Source organism: Coenobita brevimanus, chromosome 14, assembly GCF_032717465.1.
Source record: "Coenobita brevimanus isolate Jiangsu-jjx chromosome 14, ASM3271746v2, whole genome shotgun sequence".
Lineage (NCBI taxonomy): Eukaryota > Metazoa > Arthropoda > Malacostraca > Decapoda > Coenobitidae > Coenobita > Coenobita brevimanus.
In genome coordinates this window covers 22,607,460-22,626,055 of record NC_136967.1, presented here as the reverse complement: position 1 = coordinate 22,626,055, position 18,596 = coordinate 22,607,460, and the positions used below count along the sequence as shown (strand labels likewise).

At 43.9% G+C, this 18,596-nt stretch overlaps 1 protein-coding gene across 1 annotated transcript in view; it reads right to left on the bottom strand.

Annotated features, from left to right (window-relative positions):
• Cog6 (conserved oligomeric Golgi complex subunit 6) overlaps nt 1–18,596 on the bottom strand; it is a 149,211-nt gene that overhangs the window by 104,095 nt on the left and 26,520 nt on the right. The window contains exon 3 of the mRNA XM_080264805.1: nt 6,182–6,345. Coding sequence (XP_080120931.1) covers nt 6,182–6,345 — 164 coding nt within the window. The remainder of the gene's footprint in view (nt 1–6,181; nt 6,346–18,596) is intronic.

Here is an 18,596-nt window from a genome sequence, read left to right as displayed (position 1 = left end):
ACACTTTTCCTATTATACTAAGAAGACAAATGCCCCTATGATTACCACACACTTCTTTTTCCCCTTTTCCTTTGTACACGGGAATAATTATACCTGACTTCCAATCCTCCAGGACTCTACCTTCCTCCCAGGCCAATCTGCACATCTTCCACATCCATTCTACTACTATCTCTCCCCCATGCTTCAGCATTTCACCACACACTCCATCAATTCCTGGGGCTTTCCCCGATTTAACTTTCTTCATTGCTTCCACAACTTCTATCCAACTGATTTCTTCCTGTCTTCTCACCTCCCTCCTTCTCCCAGCCATTCCCCAGCCACTTATACTCGCATTACTTCCATCCTCTATGTTCAACAATTCCTTAAAGTGTTCTCTCCATCTGTTCACTTTTTCTCCCTTCTCCACTAGTAATCTACCATTTTTATCTTTCACTCCCCTGGTAACTTCACTTCCACCTTGTCTTGCTCTTTTCACTTCTCTCCAGAACATTTTCTTAGAGTCCCTCCACTTTACACTCAAAGTCCTGCCAAATTCCTCATCCACTCTCTTCTTACTCTCTTACTAATCTTTTCACCTCTCTTCCTTTCCACATATAACTCTCTCTTCCGCCTCAACTTCTTCCACGCCCCTATTTCTCACCCATTCATTGTATGCTTTCTTCTTTTGTGCCACAGCCTGTTTCACCTCTTCAGTCCACCACGCTGTTCCTTTGCACCTCCCTCCGCCTTCTCTTCCTTCCACACACCACATCACATGCTGCACATATTTCTTCTGTAAATATCTTACACACACCTTCCACGCTCTCCCATCTGCTCCAATTCATATTTGCCCAATCGTTCCTCCACTTTCTCTTATACTCTGCCTTTTCTCATCCTCTTGTAACCTTTCCACTCTCCTTGCAACAACTCCTTCCTCTCGTCTTTCCCTTCTTCTATTCCTCCATCTCACTTGCATCCTAAGTCTGGCCACCACCAAGTAGTGGTCAGAAAGTCCACTCCCCCAACCTCTATACACTCTTGCATCCTTTACACATCTTCGCATCCTTTCATCCACACACACATAATCAATCATTGCCTTCCTTTCATTCAGTTCACCACCCACCCTTCTCATCACTCGCCATGTATACCTGTGGATCATTTTATGCCTGAAGAGGGTATTGGCTATCACCAACCCCCTCCCAGCACAAATGTCCACTAACGCACTCCCATTCTCATCTATCTCGGCAGGCACACCCCACTCACCAACTATTCCATCCACCTTCACATTACCAACTTTACCATTCATATCACCAATCAAAAACACTCTCTCATTCCTTCCAAACTTTTCCATGCACACTTCCACATTTGTCCAAAACTCTTCTCTCATTCTTTCTAGCACGATCTTGCGTTGGCGCATACACACACACAATCGGCCACATTTGTATTCCAACTTTCAACTTTACCCACACAATCCTTGACCCAACTGATCCATACTGTCTTATGCTCCTCTTCCATCTTTTACTCACAACTATACACACTCCTTCCTTTGCCCTCTCATTCTCATCTACTCCTGCACATATACCCCATCCATACTCCCATTCTCTCACACTTTCTCCTCTCCATTTTGTTTCAGTTATTCCACATACATCCACTTTCGCACCCTCAAGCACCTGGACAATCTCTCTTTCTTTCACCTCATCATTCGCTCCTCTTACATTCCAAGTTGCCATTACCAAGTCCTTTGTCCGGTCCTGGGTCGTCATCGTTTGGTCAGTCCTTGTCCGAGGCTTCTTGTTTGTTTTTTTAGTTAGTTGTTTTCCGGGGAGGGGCACTAACCCTCCGCCAACCCTTTTAGTCGCCTTTTACGACAAGCAGGGATACTGGGGCAGTACCATTTATTATAATTACAATAGTACCAATATATGTATAGGTATATGGTAGGTATTTAGGGTGACTTTTCCGAGGGTTGCTGACATAATTCATTTTTCCCCATAAGCTCTATTGTTAGTCCAACACGTTTTTGGTCCAACACGTGACCCATGCATGACAATATTACTGTGCTGGACGCGAAGGTACTGTACCAATGCGCACGTGGGAAGATGGCCAACACCGAGGAACGTTTCCCCACTACTGCCGCGCCGGTCCAGTGTGCCTTCCTCGTGACTCATGCCAGTCAATTTGCAGTACAGGCAAATCCCAGTTAACGAAAAATCACTTAACGAGAATTCACTAATACGAGGTCTGGGAATCTGCACCACCATCTGTTTAACGAGCAGGTATAAATCCGCATTTACGAGAATTGAGACGCGGGTCGTGCCACAGCTGTCCGCCGTGTTTATCTCGGCGGCTACGAAATGAGTTGCACGCTAGCTCTGTGAGCTTCTTCTTGCCTTATCTTCATAAACATTCTTCCAATCAAGCTGGCCCAATCAAGGACGTAAAGCGTACTTTTTTTCTGTGCCTAGGATTACCGTATCACCATGTCTTCTAAGCATTCCACTGCAATCCCTAGTGCTCCCAGTGCTAAGCGTGCTCAGCTTTCCATCTCTGTCGTCCAGAAATTGGAGATAATTAGAAAGCACGATAGTGGTGTGCACGTGGCTGAGCTTTGCTCTACCTATCAGCTTAAAATGATCAGAAAGTCAGTTTTGGTGGTTTGGGGGGAGGTTGCTCAGAGGCCTTGCTCCCTAACCCTATTTTCCCCATAAGTTCTTCACTTTGTTTAACAAGAATTCGGCTAATAAGCAAAATCCTTGCTCCCAATTAGCTCGTAAGATCTGGACCCGCCTGTATTACCGTCACATGACTGCACTTCGGCTTATTTTTTTTGGTCTGGCAGAAAGACCTCCTCAGGATCCTCAAGGCCCTCCTCCAGGGGGTCAGTAGGACCTCCTACAGCCTCAGAAATGCCTACTTCTTTCCATAAAGTCTGTTGTTTGTCCAGTATGGATTTGGTCCAGTATAGTAGTACTGTCTGACAAAAATACTGTACTGGATGCGAGGGTACTGTATATGCTGTGTGTGTATATATATATATATATATATATATATATAGTCTATCAATTGCCAGATGCCTTAATCCCATAAGAGATGGCCACAAACAAATCGTCTTCATGTTGCCCTGTCCCCCGCCATTTCAATGCCATGCTCCCAGCTCACCCTCTGCTCTCTCATATACCACTCCACTCCAACCCTCCATCTCATCTTTGACTTCCCCCTCTCTCTCCCCCCCTCCACCTCACTCACATACACTCTCTTCCTCAGTCTTTCGTTCTCCATCCTCTCCACATAGCCAAACCACCTCAATGTGTTTCTCCTAGCGCATCCTATCAATCCACATCCACATCACAATGTTCCTTCACATTCTCATTTGTTAGTATCTCTCCATGTAACTGCACATGCTCCTCTCAAATAACTCATTTCCACTGCTCTCACTCACGACTTGTGTCCCTCCAACAAGATCCAAGCTTCACTTCCATACATTAGAGTTGGTATCACAATACTGTCATAAGGTAATTTTTTCACATCCATGCTCACTTCCCTATTTCTTAGCACTGCTTTCAAAGAACCAGCAACCCCTCTTCCTTGTTGTAACCTTTCAAGCACTTCACCCTCTAAACTTCTATCCTTACTCATCACACTACCCAAGTACAGTGCTTAAAAACACTCACATTCTCCATTTCCCCCTCATCTAACCTCACTGTGCATTCTGTGTCTCTTCCCTACATTCACCTTTAGATTCCATTTCTTACACACTCTCCCAAACTCATCCACCAAGCCTTGCAGCTCACCGTCATCTTCACTTAACAACATAGTATCATCTGCAAACAAACGTACAGGGAGTACACACTCCCCTCTCTCACTAGGGCCACTCCAACATCCACCACCCTACCTTGTATCTCTTTTATAACCCCAGCCATGTACAGATTAACAACCACGGAGACATGACAAAGCCCTGTTTCAATCTAACCTTCAAATAGAAAAATTCACTCAGTTCACTCCCCACAAGCACAGCAGCCTTAGTACCCCCATACATATTCTTCACAGCATTCAACAACTTCCCATTTACTCCATATACAGTATTCTTAATACTTTCCACAATCTTCGTCTATGCACCCTGTCGTACGCTTTCTCCCAGCTTCTTTCCCTTCTCTAGAAACTTTTCCACTAAAGACCTAAGTACTAACATCTGATCTACACAACCTTTTCCATTCCTAAAACCTCCCTGTTCTTTTCCAACTAATTCCTCTGTTATTTCCCTAACTCTGTCAATGAGTACCCTACCACATACTTTTCTTATTACACTAAGAAGACAAATGCCCCTATGACTGCCTCACACTTCATCCTCCTCTTTCCTTTGTACAGGGGAATAATTATACCTGACTTCCAATCCTCCAGGCCTTTATCTTCCTCCCAGGCCAATTCGCACATCTTCCACATCCATTCTACTACTATTTCTCCCCCCTGCTTCAGCATTTCACCACACACTTCATGAATTCCTGGGGCCTTCCCCATTTTGACTTTCTTCATTGCTTCCACAACTCCCATCCTACTGATTTCTTCCTCTCTTTTCACATTCCTCCTTCTCCCAGCCATTCCCCAGCAACTTATACTCGCATTACTTTCAGTCTCTATGTTCAAGAAGTCCTTAAAGTGCTCTCTCCATCTGCGTACTTTTTCTCTCTTCTCCACTAGTAATCTACCATTTTTATCTTTCACTCCCAGACTAACGTCTTTATCATCCTGTCTTACTCTCTTTACCTCTCTCCAGAACACTTTCTTACATTCCCTCCATTTTACACTCAAAGTTCTTCCAAATTCCTCATCCACACCAGCTAATTACTGATACAGACATCAGATGGAAAGCATTTAGAGTGTTTGTGCCATCCATCCATCTATCCATCATCCAATCCTAGGCTGCCCCATGAGAAGAGTAGGAGCCCGGGGCTAGGCAAGTTGGTCCTGACATTTAAGATGAAAGTGACCAGCCTCACTCATCCCTGAGTGGCATTACATGAGCAATAAACCCCAACCATCCCTTGGATATAAACCTTCACCGGCCCAATCCGATTGGAGAGCCATAATTACCCACTAGACCACCAGGTGCCAAAATTTGGTTATATGGTTACCACCCAGCATAGTAAATAATTTCCTGGTGAACAGGAAACCATTTGGCTTGTCACTCAGTGTAGAGTCACCCACAGGCAGAAAGAAGAGGAAAGAATGAAGAAAAGAAAGACAGAAGAAGGAGTGTAAAGTCACCCGTAGGCAGAAGGATGAGGAAAGAATTAAGGAAAGAAAGACAGAAGGGGATGGAAGGAAAGAAGGATGGAGGAGAGGAAAGGGCAGATACCTGAGAGCAGCACTGCATCAAGTGAGTGGATGGTGAGTGCCCCCACCAACCACAACCACTTTTGAAAATTACATGGCTCTCCCTCTGTTTACAGGATGGGTAAACTTTAAACAGTTTAAGTAAAAGAAGCAATGCTGTACAGAATGTAAGATAAATATGGGCAAATCTAGAGGAAGGACAGACAAAAGTATGTAAACAACAAACAGAACAAGGAGACAGCTGTGCAACAGATATACTGCAGTTAAGAAGCATGCTTTGTATTGAAATTACCTGAAGGATTCTATGTAATGGTAGGTGTAAATGGTTCCGATATATGGAGAGACTGGTAGAAAATACAATAATTGTGTGAAGAGTGGTGGGAATATGAATGTTGCAGGAAGAGAACAGGAGACTACCCAACAAAAACACAAGACAAGGTCCTGACAGATGACCTTAAGGCTAGGGGTTTGAGTAAAGAGGCAACTAGAGATCGTGAAGAAAGGAAAGCTGCCCCAAGCTGAAACAATACTAATTTTAGAACGAATGGAACACAACACACAATGGTACAATGATGATTTCTTGCAAAACTCCTCCATATCATCATCACCTTACTTCAAACCCAGAAATGGGATGAGTTGGAAAACATAAAAGTAAATTATCAACACAGTATCCACTGACATAGACAAAACATCAATTTTATTCTTCTTTCACACTTTCAAACATCTTAGCTCCAGACTAATGGCAAATCATCACCAAATATAGCTATACCATATTTTGTAAACACTCAGCTTGCATGGTAGCTATTGAAAAACAGCACAAGTCTGAAAAGCAACAGCTAAAAAAGAAAAAAAAAAATCTGTTAAGGTTTACCTCTGATTCTGCAAAGATGTTGTCTGGTGAATTAAGTGTCGAGTTTCAGACTTAGTTGCCTGAAGTCTCTGTTTCATGTCTACACACATCGCATTCATAGAACTCACATCTCTATAAATGTCATCCACAGCCTCCTTCACATCTCGCAGGGCACAAACGAATTCCTGCAAGTAATCATTAATGAAATTAATAATTCAATAAGTACTATATATATATATATATATATATACATATATATATAAATATATACTTGCACATTTTTTTTTTTTTACATGTCCGACTCTAGACAAAGGCTTCAGGGCCTATTTCTCGGGGGCAGTGACCTATCCCAAGGCCCAGTAGTCCTCCTACACCTCCACATGTCACCACTTCAGCGCTAACAACCACTGTCCATATTAAAAACATGCTAGGGCTGTCTCATACAGGACTGGTGTACTGGTATTAGCTGGGGTCTTTTTACGACATGTCGGCAGGTCATTTCGTAGATCAGGAAAGTCTGCTTTTAGGAAATTCAAATCCTCAAACTGTTCCCTGCCCCAGCCGGGATTTAATCCTGGGTCCATTAGGACAGCAGGCCGCCTCTCTGCCGATTCATCCACCTCCTCCCCCAAACTCACATATAGGCATACCCTGGTTTAACAATGTAATTGGTTAGGTAAAACCTCATCATTAGGCGGGGTATCATGGAATACTTTTAACATGTAAAGTAATGGGTAGCATTTACCAGCCTTGGGTTTCCCCCAAAGTCCAAAACCCAACCAAATGAGCCCCAGAACAAGTTTAATGCCAATCTAAATAGCCTAACAGCTGTAAAAGAAGCTAACCTAAGCCTTACACCTGTAAATAACTCACTAAAACTAACAAACAAAATCTGAAAATCATCAAATATGGTCTGGGAAAAATTCAGTTTAGTAAACTACACCCCAAAATGGCAATGTTCACCCCACCTATGGCTAAAACACACTAACCCCATAGGGTTTCTGAGCCGGGCCCATTATGTCTGTGCTAGAGTCAGCCAATCTCACACTGACCCACATCTTTGCTGTGCGATATTTTTCTTTGATTCCTCTGTGTAAATACACTTTTCATGATAGAGTGTTGGTTGTGCTGTCATTTTAAAGCTGAATAGTTATGCTTTATCGCAGTATGTTAAAAAGAGAGAACAAAGAAAATAAAATGTCAAAATGACGAGTTGAAGTTAGGCGAAAACTGAAAATTTTATACCTTGCCGTAGAAAAATATTGGGTAAAAAAAAAAAAATACAAATAAAGATATGTAAATCTGGATTAAACCGGTGGCTCAATCGGTAGAGAGGTGGCCTGCAGTCCTGACGGACCCAGGTTCGAATCCCGGCTGGGGCAGGGAACAGTTTAAGGATTTGAATTTGATTAAATCAGGCTTTACTGATCTACCAGAAGACCCGCCGACATGTCGTAAAAATACCCCCGCTAATACCAATACACCAGTCCTGCATGAGACAGCCCTAGCATGTATTCAATATGGACGGTGGGTGTTAGCGCCGAAGTGGTGACATGTAGAGGTGTATGGTATGTAGGAGGACTGCTGGGCCTTGATAGCAGGCTGTGAAGCCTATGCCCAGAGTCGGACACATAAAAAAAAAAAAAAAAAAAAACATGCAAAACCGCAATAAATTACCTTTATAATGATATAGGGATTATGGTAATTTTTGCATTTTATTGCACGGTAGAAGGAAAGGAGGCGCACAATTTTATTTTAGAGACAGCCACATATTCATTTCACAATCTTTTCCTTTGATTGGTCAATGTAAATACAGTACACTCTTTATGATCGGATGCTGGTTGTGGTGTTTTTTTGAAGCTGAATAGTTGTACTTTATCTCAGTATGTTCAAAAAGGGAAAACAAAGAAAATAAAATGTCAAAGCGACGAGTTAAGCTAGGCAAAGACCAAAAATTTTATACCTTGCTGTAGAATAATATTAGCAAAGACTAAAGTGATAAAGAAACAAAGCGATGAGTCAGACCAACTGTGCAGTACCCACCACACAGAGAGCAACCCTTCTGTAACGTCCTGCTCGAACCTCTTTGTTATGATGCATAAATACAGTTTATGGTGAATATTTTACAAAAGTTTCTTAAAATGATGATTAAAAGCATCATCGGAATCTCTGAGGTTGGATCTGAAATGACGATCAAAATTGTCATCAGAATCTCAAAGGGTTAATCTCAGTCTATGAACAGTTTATAAATCAACCTAACACACAATTTTAGACTAAAATATCACCCAAATCGGTAAAAAAAAAATCAAAACCCATTCTTAAACCCAGGTTTGGCCATCGATAGGCGGAGTATGATGGTATTTCCACCCACAGCGTTAAGCCAGGGTAACGCATCTAGGGGTATCATACATCAAGGTATTACTGAATGTGTGTGTGTATATTATATATATATATATATATATATATACAGTACTCGTCAGAAGTATTCAGCGTTGTCCGCCGGGCGCGCAATACTTATGGCCCAAAAAGAATCACCCATTTTTGGGGGTAAGAATTGAGCCACAAGTTTGAGCTCCGAGCATGACGTCACGGTAGCCTGAGGCCTTCCGACACGCTGGTTGGTTCCCGCCTCAGTTGCCCACGGGCTGCCTGAGAGAGAGGAACTCCGCCGAGTGTCCCTCTCAAATTGCGCCATTTTTTACCGAGTGTCCCGCAGTGTTTTGGCCTTTAAAACTTTGTTATGGCACCTACCCGTGAACTATCGAGTGAAATCATATCCCAGATCATTGCTCTAAAGGAGGCAGGCCACCAGACAAAGGAAATTAGTGAATTGGTTGGTGTGGCACGATCGACAGTGCGTCGTTGGTGTGCGCGGTTTCGGGAGGAAAACAGTGGTGAAGTTCCCACAAAGAAACCGAGGTCTGGTAGGCCTAGGAAAACTTCCCCAAGGTCTGTTAATGTTTTAAAACGTGCAGTGGAGTTTAATCCTCATGTGAGTGCAAGGAAAATTAAGGAGAGCAACCCAGAAGTGTTTGGTGAGGTGTCAGTGAGAACAGTGTCTCGTAGGGTGCATGAGCTTGGTTACACAAGTCACAGGCCTGTGAAAAGCCTCTTCTCTCTAGCAGCCAGAGAATTCGTAGGCTTGCCTTTGCTAATAAATATCTAAACTGGGGTGAGGAGCAATGGTTGTCAGTGTTGTGGTCTGATGAGGCAACGTTTAGTGTTACCTGTAACAGAGGAGCACGAAAAGGTAGTGACCCACTTGACCCACGGTATGTAGAAAGCACAGTTAAACATCCTGATTCACTCATGGTATGGGGTTGTTTCTCAGGGAAGGGTTTGGGGAAGCTTGTTGTACTTCCCAAGAACCTCAGAGTGAATCAGGATGTTTACCTGGAGCTTCTGTGTGATCATTTACCAGACTCCTTCGAGCTAACAGGTGCACGAGTGTTTCAGCAGGATGGTGCACCTGCTCACAAGGCCAAATCGATCACCAATTGGCTTCGTGACTGCGAGGTATCATTCATGACAGACTGGCCAGGAAATAGCCCAGACCTCAACCCGATTGAAAACCTCTGGTACCTCGTAAAGAAGAGTCTCCAAGGGAAGGACGTGAGCTCTCTGCCTAAGCTGGAAGCCGCCATTCGTGACTCCTGGGACAAAATACCACTCCAGCACCTCAGGAGCCTCGCCCTTTCACTTCCAAGACGTCTCAGGTCCGTGAAGAAACATAAAGGCTACCCTACAAAGCACTAAAGGTAAATAAAATGCATTATTTTTATGTTTTTTCAATGTTGAAAGGTTTGTTTCTCAGGAGGGACGCAGGGCGCTCCATACTTCTGACGAGCACTGTATATATATATATATATATATATATATATACACATATATATACACATATATCTATCTATCTATCTATCTATTGCCAGATGCCACAATCCCATAAGGGGTGGCCATTTGACTTTGAGTTAGTTGTTTTATGGGAAGGGGCACTAACCCTCCACCAACCCACTTGACACACATAGGGAGCACGTATGGTTTGGTTATATGGTTACTACCCAGCGTTGTAAATGGTTTCTTGGCTTACAGGAAACCATTTGGCTTGTCACTCAGTGTACAGCCACCTGTAAAGGAAAGAAAAGCAATAAGAAGTGACAGGAAAGATGGGAGAAATAGGAAGAGAGGAGGGCAGGCACAGAAAAAGAATGATAAAGGCTAAGGAAGAAGTAGGCAGCACTACATCAAGTGAGAGGATGATGGTCACCACCACCTACCACGATATATATATATATATATATATATATATATATATCTATCTATCTATCTATTGCCAGACGCCTCAATCCCGTTTGGGGTGGCCACAAACAAATCGCCTCCAAGTCGCCCTGTCCCCCGCCATTTCACTGCCCTGCTCCCAACTCACACCCCCCTCTCTCATATACCTCTCCACCCCATCCCTCCATCTCATCCTCGGCCTCCCCCTCCCTCTTTCCCCCTCCACCTCACTCATATACACTCTCTTCGTCAGTATATATATATATATATATATATATATATATATACTGTAGTGTAAAATTATGAAGTCTCACATTTGCATTTGGTACACCCATACAGGTCCGTACTATTTTGTTTTGGCTTGGCAATATATTTTCCTGGTGTAAATTGGCATGATTTGAATGAATCTGACCTTTATTTTTGGTGTTCATGACTGGTTTTTAAATTAACCACCCACCCAAGTGTCTTGGAGGACTGGTGGGATTTCATAGTTCTGGGTGGGAAAAATGGCAAAAAACAAGCATTTGGGGCAGAAATACAGTCAAAATCGGTATGACCAGCCATGGCGTATTCGTAGGGTTATCACTGACAGCATGAACCCCTTTGAAGCTCTGTCTGACACCAAATTTTTCCTACGGTATAGGTTCTCCAAGAACTGTGTGCACATTTTTATACAGAGTATGCAAGAACAAATGTCAGTCTTTGAAAATAAAAGATGTAAGAATTGCTAACATTAAGAGATTACAGTAATCCCTCCACTATCCGATGTAACTGAGCCAAAGTCATGTCCGGAAAGTGGGCCCCTGTCTGCTGGACTGGTACTTAAGGACCCTAACCCTGCCTAACTTTGAAAGCCACCTAAATAACTCCCTACCGGACATGCATAGCACCTATTTAAAACTATTTAAGACCCTATTCACACCAATAATGGACATCTATCTATCTATAGCCCGACGCCCTAATCCCGCAAAGGGTGGCCGCAGACAAAATGCCTCCAAGTCGCTCTGTCACCCACCATTTGACTACCCTCCCCCCAACTCACTCCCTCCTCCCTCATATACCTCTCAACTCCATCCCTTCACCTCATCCTCAGTCTACCCCTCCCTCTCCCTCCCTCCACCTCACCTACATACACCCTCTTAGTCAGTCGTTCATTCTCCATTCTCTCCACATGCCCAAACCACTTCAGTGTATTTCTCCTAATCTTCTCAACCACATCCACATCCACCCCACAACATTCCTTCACTTCTTCATTCGTCAACCTGTCCCTCCATGTCACTCCACATGCTCCTCTTAGGTAACTCATTTCCACTGCTCTCACTCTTGACTTGTTCCCCTCTTGCAAGGTCCATGCCTCACTTCCATACGTCAGGGTAAGGTTCACAATACTATCATGCAGTGACTTCTTAACTTCCATACTCACCTCCCTATTTCTCATCACTGCTTTCAGTGAACCAACAACCTTCCTTCCCTGCTGTACCCTTTCATGCACTTCATCCCCCAAAGTTCCATCCTTACTCATCACAATACCCAAGTACTTGAATGCACTCACATTCTCCATATCCTCACCATCCAACCTCACTGTACATTCTGTGACTTCATTCCTCTCAAACACCATAACTTTACTTTTATTTACATTAACTTTCAGCTTCCTCCTCCTACACACTGTCCCAAATTCATTCACCAAACCTTGCAACTCTCATTCATCTTCACTCAACAGCACTATATCATCAGCAAACAGCAACACTGGAATCTTCCAAATCTCACCCTCATTCATTAGAGCCACCCCCACATCCACTGCCCTACCTTGCACCTCCTTTACAACCCCATCCATGTACAGTATATATTAAACAGCCGTGGAGAAATCACACAACCCTGTTTCAGTCCTACAATGAGATCAAAGAACTCACTCAGCTCACCATCCACTCGCATCGTAGCCCTAGCTCCTTCGTACATACTCTTCACAGAACTCAACAATTTCCCCTCCACTCCATATATTCTTAATACCTTCCACACACCTTGCCTATCTATTCTGTAATAAGCTTTCTCCAAGTCCATGAAGGCAGCATACACTTTCTTTCCCTTATCTAGATACTTCTCCACTAAACATCTTAGGACAAATATCTGATCTACACACCCTTTTCCCTTCCTAAATCCTCCTTGTTCTTCTCCAACTAGCTCCTCTGTCATATGCCTAACCCTATCAATGAGTATTCTACCATATATTTTACCAGTCACACTAAGAAGGCAAATACCCCTAAGGTTACCACATACTTCTCTCTCCCCTTTTCCTTTGTATAAAGGAACAATTATACCTGATTTCCAGTCCTCTGGAACCCTTCCCTCTTCCCAAGCCAATCTACACAACTTCCATATCCACTCCACAACAATCTCACCCCCATACCTCAGCATTTCACCACACTCTCCGTCAATTCCTGGGGCCTTTCCTAACTTGATCTTCTTCATTGCTTCCACTACTTCCACCCTACTGATCTCTTCCTCCCTCCGCTCATCTCTTCTTCTCCCAGCCATTCCCCAACCACTTATACTCGCACTGCTCTCACTTTCTACATTCAACAAATCCTCAAAGTGCTCCTTCCATCTCCTCAATTTCTCTCTCTTCTCCACCAACAATCTATTATTCATATCTTTCACTCCCCTACTATTTCCCCTTTCACACTGCCTTACTTTCTTTACCTCCTTCCAAAACAATTTCTTACTCTCCCTCCACTTCACACTCAGATTCCTCCCAAACTCTTCATCCACTTTCTTCTTACTCTCCTTCACCAGTCTCTTCACCTCCCTTCTCCTGCTTACATATACCTCTTTCTTCTCTCTCTCATCCTCTCCCCTACCTCTGCTTGCTAACCACTCACTATATGCCTTCTTCTTTCGTTCCACAGGTCGTTTCACCTCATCATTCCACCATGCTGTCCCTTGCACACCCTTGCATCTCCTCCTCACTCCACAAACCACCTCACATGCAGCACCTATCTCTTCTGTGAATATCTTACATACATCTTCCACCCTTTCCATCTGCTCTAGCTCATACCTTCCCAATCTTTCTTCCACTATGCTCTTATACTCTGCCATTTTCTCACTCTCTTGCAATTTCTCCACTCTTGTCAGAGAAGCTGTTTCCTTCTGTCTTCCCCTTCATCTCCTCAACCATTTTCTTTGCAGCTTTACCTTGGCCATCACTAAGTGATGGTCAGAGACTCCATTCCCCCACCCTCTCCACACTCTTGCATCCAACACTTGCCTTCTCATTAGCTCATCCACACAAACATAGTCTATCATTGCCTTTCGTTCAATGAGCTCACCATCCATCCTCCTCATTACTCTCCATGTATACCGGTGGATCATCTTATGGCAAAAGTAGGTGTTGGCTATTGCCAACCCCTTACCAGCACAGATTTCCACCAAAGCACTACCATTCCCATCTACTTCAGCTGGCACACCCCACTGACCAACCACTCCATCCACTCGTCCATTCCCAACTTTGCCATTCATGTCTCCAATCAAAAACACTCTCTCGCTCCTCTCAAATTTGTTCATACATGCTTCTACTCTCGCCCAAAACTCATCTTCCACTCTTGCCACTCGGTCCTCTGTTGGAGCATATACACATACAATCGCCCACGCTTGTATACCTACTTTCATCCTCACCCATACAATCCTTGCACCCACTGTTCCATACTCTCTTATATTCTCCTTCCACTTCTTGCTTATCACCAGACATACTCCCTCTTTTGCCCTCTCATTCTCATTAACTCCCACACACATATACCTAAACCATAATCCCATTCTCTCACTCTTTCACCTTTCCATTTAGTTTCAGTCAATCCACATATATACAGTACACTCTTGCATCCTCAAGCACCTGAACAATCTCTCTCTCTTTCACTTCATCATTCACTCCTCTCATATTCCAAGTTCCCACCCTAAGGATGTCCTTTGTCCGTTCCATTGTCGTCAACGTATGGTCTGTCCGGGTCCGAGGTGCTTTATTCGCTTGTTTAGTTAGTCCTTTTTACGGGGTGGGGCACTAACCCACCACCAACCCATTTAGTAGCCTCGTACGACAAGCAGGGATACTGGGGGAAGGAACCAGAGAATGAGGAATCAGAAGTAGTTATGGAAAATATTTAGCAGTGTACAAGGTACTCACAGCACGTCTGTGGCCGCCTTCTCTAAGGCTTTGGCAGTGGTGAAAATGCCCTTGAAGCACGTACAGTAATTCAGTGTTGTGCTGCACTTAATTCTTTGCACTGTGAGTTATAATTGTTTAACACTGCACATTCTGTTCTTGATTGCACCACACCAGTTTCAATCGCCAGTTTCAACCACCAGTTTGCACTCCACAGTTAATCCTTTGCACTCTAAATTCTAATTTCTTAACACTGCACAACACTGTAAATTCCCATGTGGTCTAGTGGCAAGGTATTGCAGTTTATTCACTGTTTATTCACAAAAACGAGCACATGCGGCATCCACTGCGATGAGGATCTACTCTTGATGGCAGTTAGGCAGCAACTGGTGAGGGGGGAGGAAGGAAGGGGTGAAGGGGCCATGCGTAAACACAGCTGGCCTGTTCGGCACTGCACAGCAATTTCAAATTGCAGGTGGGACAAAAAATCAGATCTGAGGGTGATTTTTTTCTTTTTCTGGCCATTTTTGGGTTCCAAAGGTCCAGGCCCACAATGTCCGGTAAGTGGGGAGTCCGGAAAGTGGGCATCCGGATAATACAGGGATTACTGTATATTGTACATGAACCATAGAAAGTGTCTTTTTTTTTTTTTTTTTTAAATCAGGGCTACCAACTGTTTGCCACACCTACCCACACGAAGGGGTGCACTCTCACGCTTTCACGATTGGCACTTACATTAAAGGTGTGAGCTTCCAGCTTGAGTGGGGAGTGGAAAGGGTAACCCCTGCCCTCAGTTGAAGACTACAGGCTTTAGAATGCAATGTAGGCTCATTTATATATCAACACAATAGCGGCTGAGGAATGAAATGGAGAGTGAGAGAACATCCACCTACCTGATGCCAGCCAATGAAAAATCTGCACTAGATTTCTCCCTCCCCTGCCTTAGCCAATCAAAACTCTTCTTCTCCTTACCACTGCATCTCCCCTTCCTACACACCACCAACACCCTGTGAGGTGTGAGGCCCACCGACCGTCAAACCTCCCTCCCTCAACACTCCACCACTTTCCTATTACAGTAAAGTATAACACCATTCATTTTACCCCTAGGGGTAGGGGGGTTTTTCAAGAATACTCCCCCAGTATCCCTGCTTGTTGTAAAAGGCAACTAAAAGGGTTGGCGGAGGGTTAGTGCCCCTCCCCGGAAAACAACTAACTAAAAAAACAAACAAGAAGCCTCGGACAAGGACTGACCTAATGATGACAACCCAGGACTGGACAAGGACTTGGTAATGGCCACATGGAATGTAAGAGGAGTGAATGATGAGATGAAAGAGAGAGAGAGTGTCCAGGTGCTTGAGGGTGCGAAAGTGGATGTATGTGGAATAACTGAAACAAAATGGAGAGGAGAAAGTGTGAGAGAATGGGAGTATGGATGGGGTATATGTGCAGGAGTAGGTGAGAATGAGAGGGCAAAGGAAGGAGTATGTATAGTTGTGAGTAAAAGATGGAAGAAGAGCATAAGACAGTATGGATCAGATGGGTCAAGGATTGTGTGGGTAAAGTTCAAAGTTGGAATACAAATGTGGGCGATAGCGTGTGTGTGTATGCGCCAACGAAAGATCGTGCTAGCAGAGTGAGAGAAGAGTTCTGGACAAATGTGGAAGTGTGCATGGAAAAGTTTAGAAGGAATGAGAGAGTGTTTTTGATCAGTGATATGAATGGTAAAGTAGGGAATGTGAAGGTGGATGGAATAGTTGGTGAGTGGGGTGTGCCTGCTGAGATAGATGAGAATGGGAGTGCGTTAGTGGACATTTGTGCTGGGAGGGGGTTGGTGATAGCCAATACCCTCTTCAAGCACAAAATGATCCACAGGTATACATGGCGAGTGATGAGAAGGGTGGGTGGTGAACTGAATGAAAGGAAGGCAATGATTGATTATGTGTGTGTGGATGAAAGGATGCGAAAATGTGTAATGGATGCAAGAGCTTATAGAGGTTGGGGGAATGGACTTTCTGACCACTACTTGGTGGTGGCCAGAATTAGGATCCAAGTAAGATGGAAGAATAGAAGAAGGGAAAGACGAGAGGAAGGAGTAGTTGCAAGGAAAGTGGAAAGGTTACAAGAGGATGAGAAAAGGCAGAGTATAAGAGAGAAGTCGAGGAACGATTGGGCAAATATGAATTGGAGCAGATGGGGGACATGGAAGGTGTGTGCAGGATATTTACAGAAGAAATATGTGCAGCATGTGATGTGGTGTGTGGGAGGAAGAGAAGACGGAGGGAGGTGCAAGGAACAGCATGGTGGAATGAAGAGGTGAGACAGCCTGTGGCACAAAAGAAGAAAGCATACAATGATTGGATGAGAAATGGGGGCTTGGAAGAAGTTGAGAGGCGGAAGAATGGCTGGGAGAAGGAGGGAGGTGAGAAGACAGGAAGAAATCAGTAGGATAGAAGTTGTGGATGCAATGAAGAAAGTTAAATTGGGAAAAGCCCCAGGAATTGATGGAATGTGTGGCGAAATGCTGAAGCATGGGGGAGAGATAGTAGTAAAATGGATGTGGAAGTTGTGCAGATTGGCCTGGGAGGAAGGTAGAGTCCCGGAGGATTGGAAGTCAGGTATAATTATTCCCTTGTACAAAGGAAAAGGGGAAAAAAAAGTGTGTGGTAATTATAGGGGCATTTGTCTTCTTAGTATAATAGGAAAAGTGTATGGTAGGATTCTTATTGACAGAGTTAGAGAAAGAACAGAGGAATTAATTGGAGAAGAACAGGGAGGCTTTAGGAAGGGAAGAGGTTGTGTAGATCAGATATTCATTCTTAGATCTTTAGTGGAAAAGTTTCTAGAGAAGGGAAAGAAGTTGTATGGGGGTTTCATGGATTTGGAGAAAGCATATGACAAGGTGGATAGACAAGGATTGTGGAAAGTATTAAGAATATATGGAGTAGATGGGAAGTTGTTGAATGCTGTGAAGAGTATGTATGATGGTGCTAAGGCTGCAGTGAGTGTGGATGGTGAACTAAGTGAATTTTTCTCTTTGAAGGTTGGGTTGAAACAGGGATGTGTCATGTCTCCATGGCTGTATAATCTGTACATGGATGGGGTAATAAAAGAGGTATCGGTACAAGGTAGGGTAGTGGATGTTGAGTGGCCCTGGTGAGAGAGGATAATGTTTGGAAACTCCCTGTACTGTTGTTTGCAGATGATACTGTGTTGTTGAGTGAAGATGAAGGGGAGCTGCAAGGCTTGGTGGATGAGTTTGGGAGAGTGTGTAAGAAACGAAATCTAAAGGTGAATGCAGGGAAGAGTAAAGTGATGGTCTTTGAGAGAGGTGAAGTTAGTGAATGTACAGCGAGGTTGGATGGTGAGGAATTGGAAAATGTGAGTACGTTTCAGTACTTGGGTAGTGTGATGAGTAAGGATGGAGGTTTGGAGGGTGAAGTGCTTGAAAGAGTACAGCAGGGAAGAAAGGTTGCTGGTTCTTTGAAAGCAGTGATAAGAAACAGGGAAGTGAGCATGGAAGTGAAAAAACTACTACATGACAGTATTGTGATACCAACTCTAACGTATGGAAGTGAAGCTTGGACATTGTTGGAAGGACACAAGTCAAGAGTGAGAGCAGTGGAAATGAGTTATTTAAGAGGAGCCTGTGGAGTCACATGGAGAGACAGGCTGACGAATCAGGATATAAAGAAGCGTTGTGGTGTGGATGTGGATGTGATAGGAAACGTTATGAGGAACACAATGAGGTGGTTTGGCCATGTGGAGAGGATGGAGGGTGAAAGACTGACGAAGAGAGTGTATGTGAGTGAGGTGGAGGGGGGAAGAGGGAGGGGGAGGACGAGGATGAGATGGAGGGATGGGGTGCAGAGGTATATGAGAGAGGGGGGTGTGAGTTGGGAGCAGGGCAGTGAAATGGCGGAGGACAGGGCGACGAGGAGGCGATTTGTTTGTGGCCACCCCAAACAGGATTGAGGCATCTGGCAATAGATAGATAGATAGATTTCGTGTATT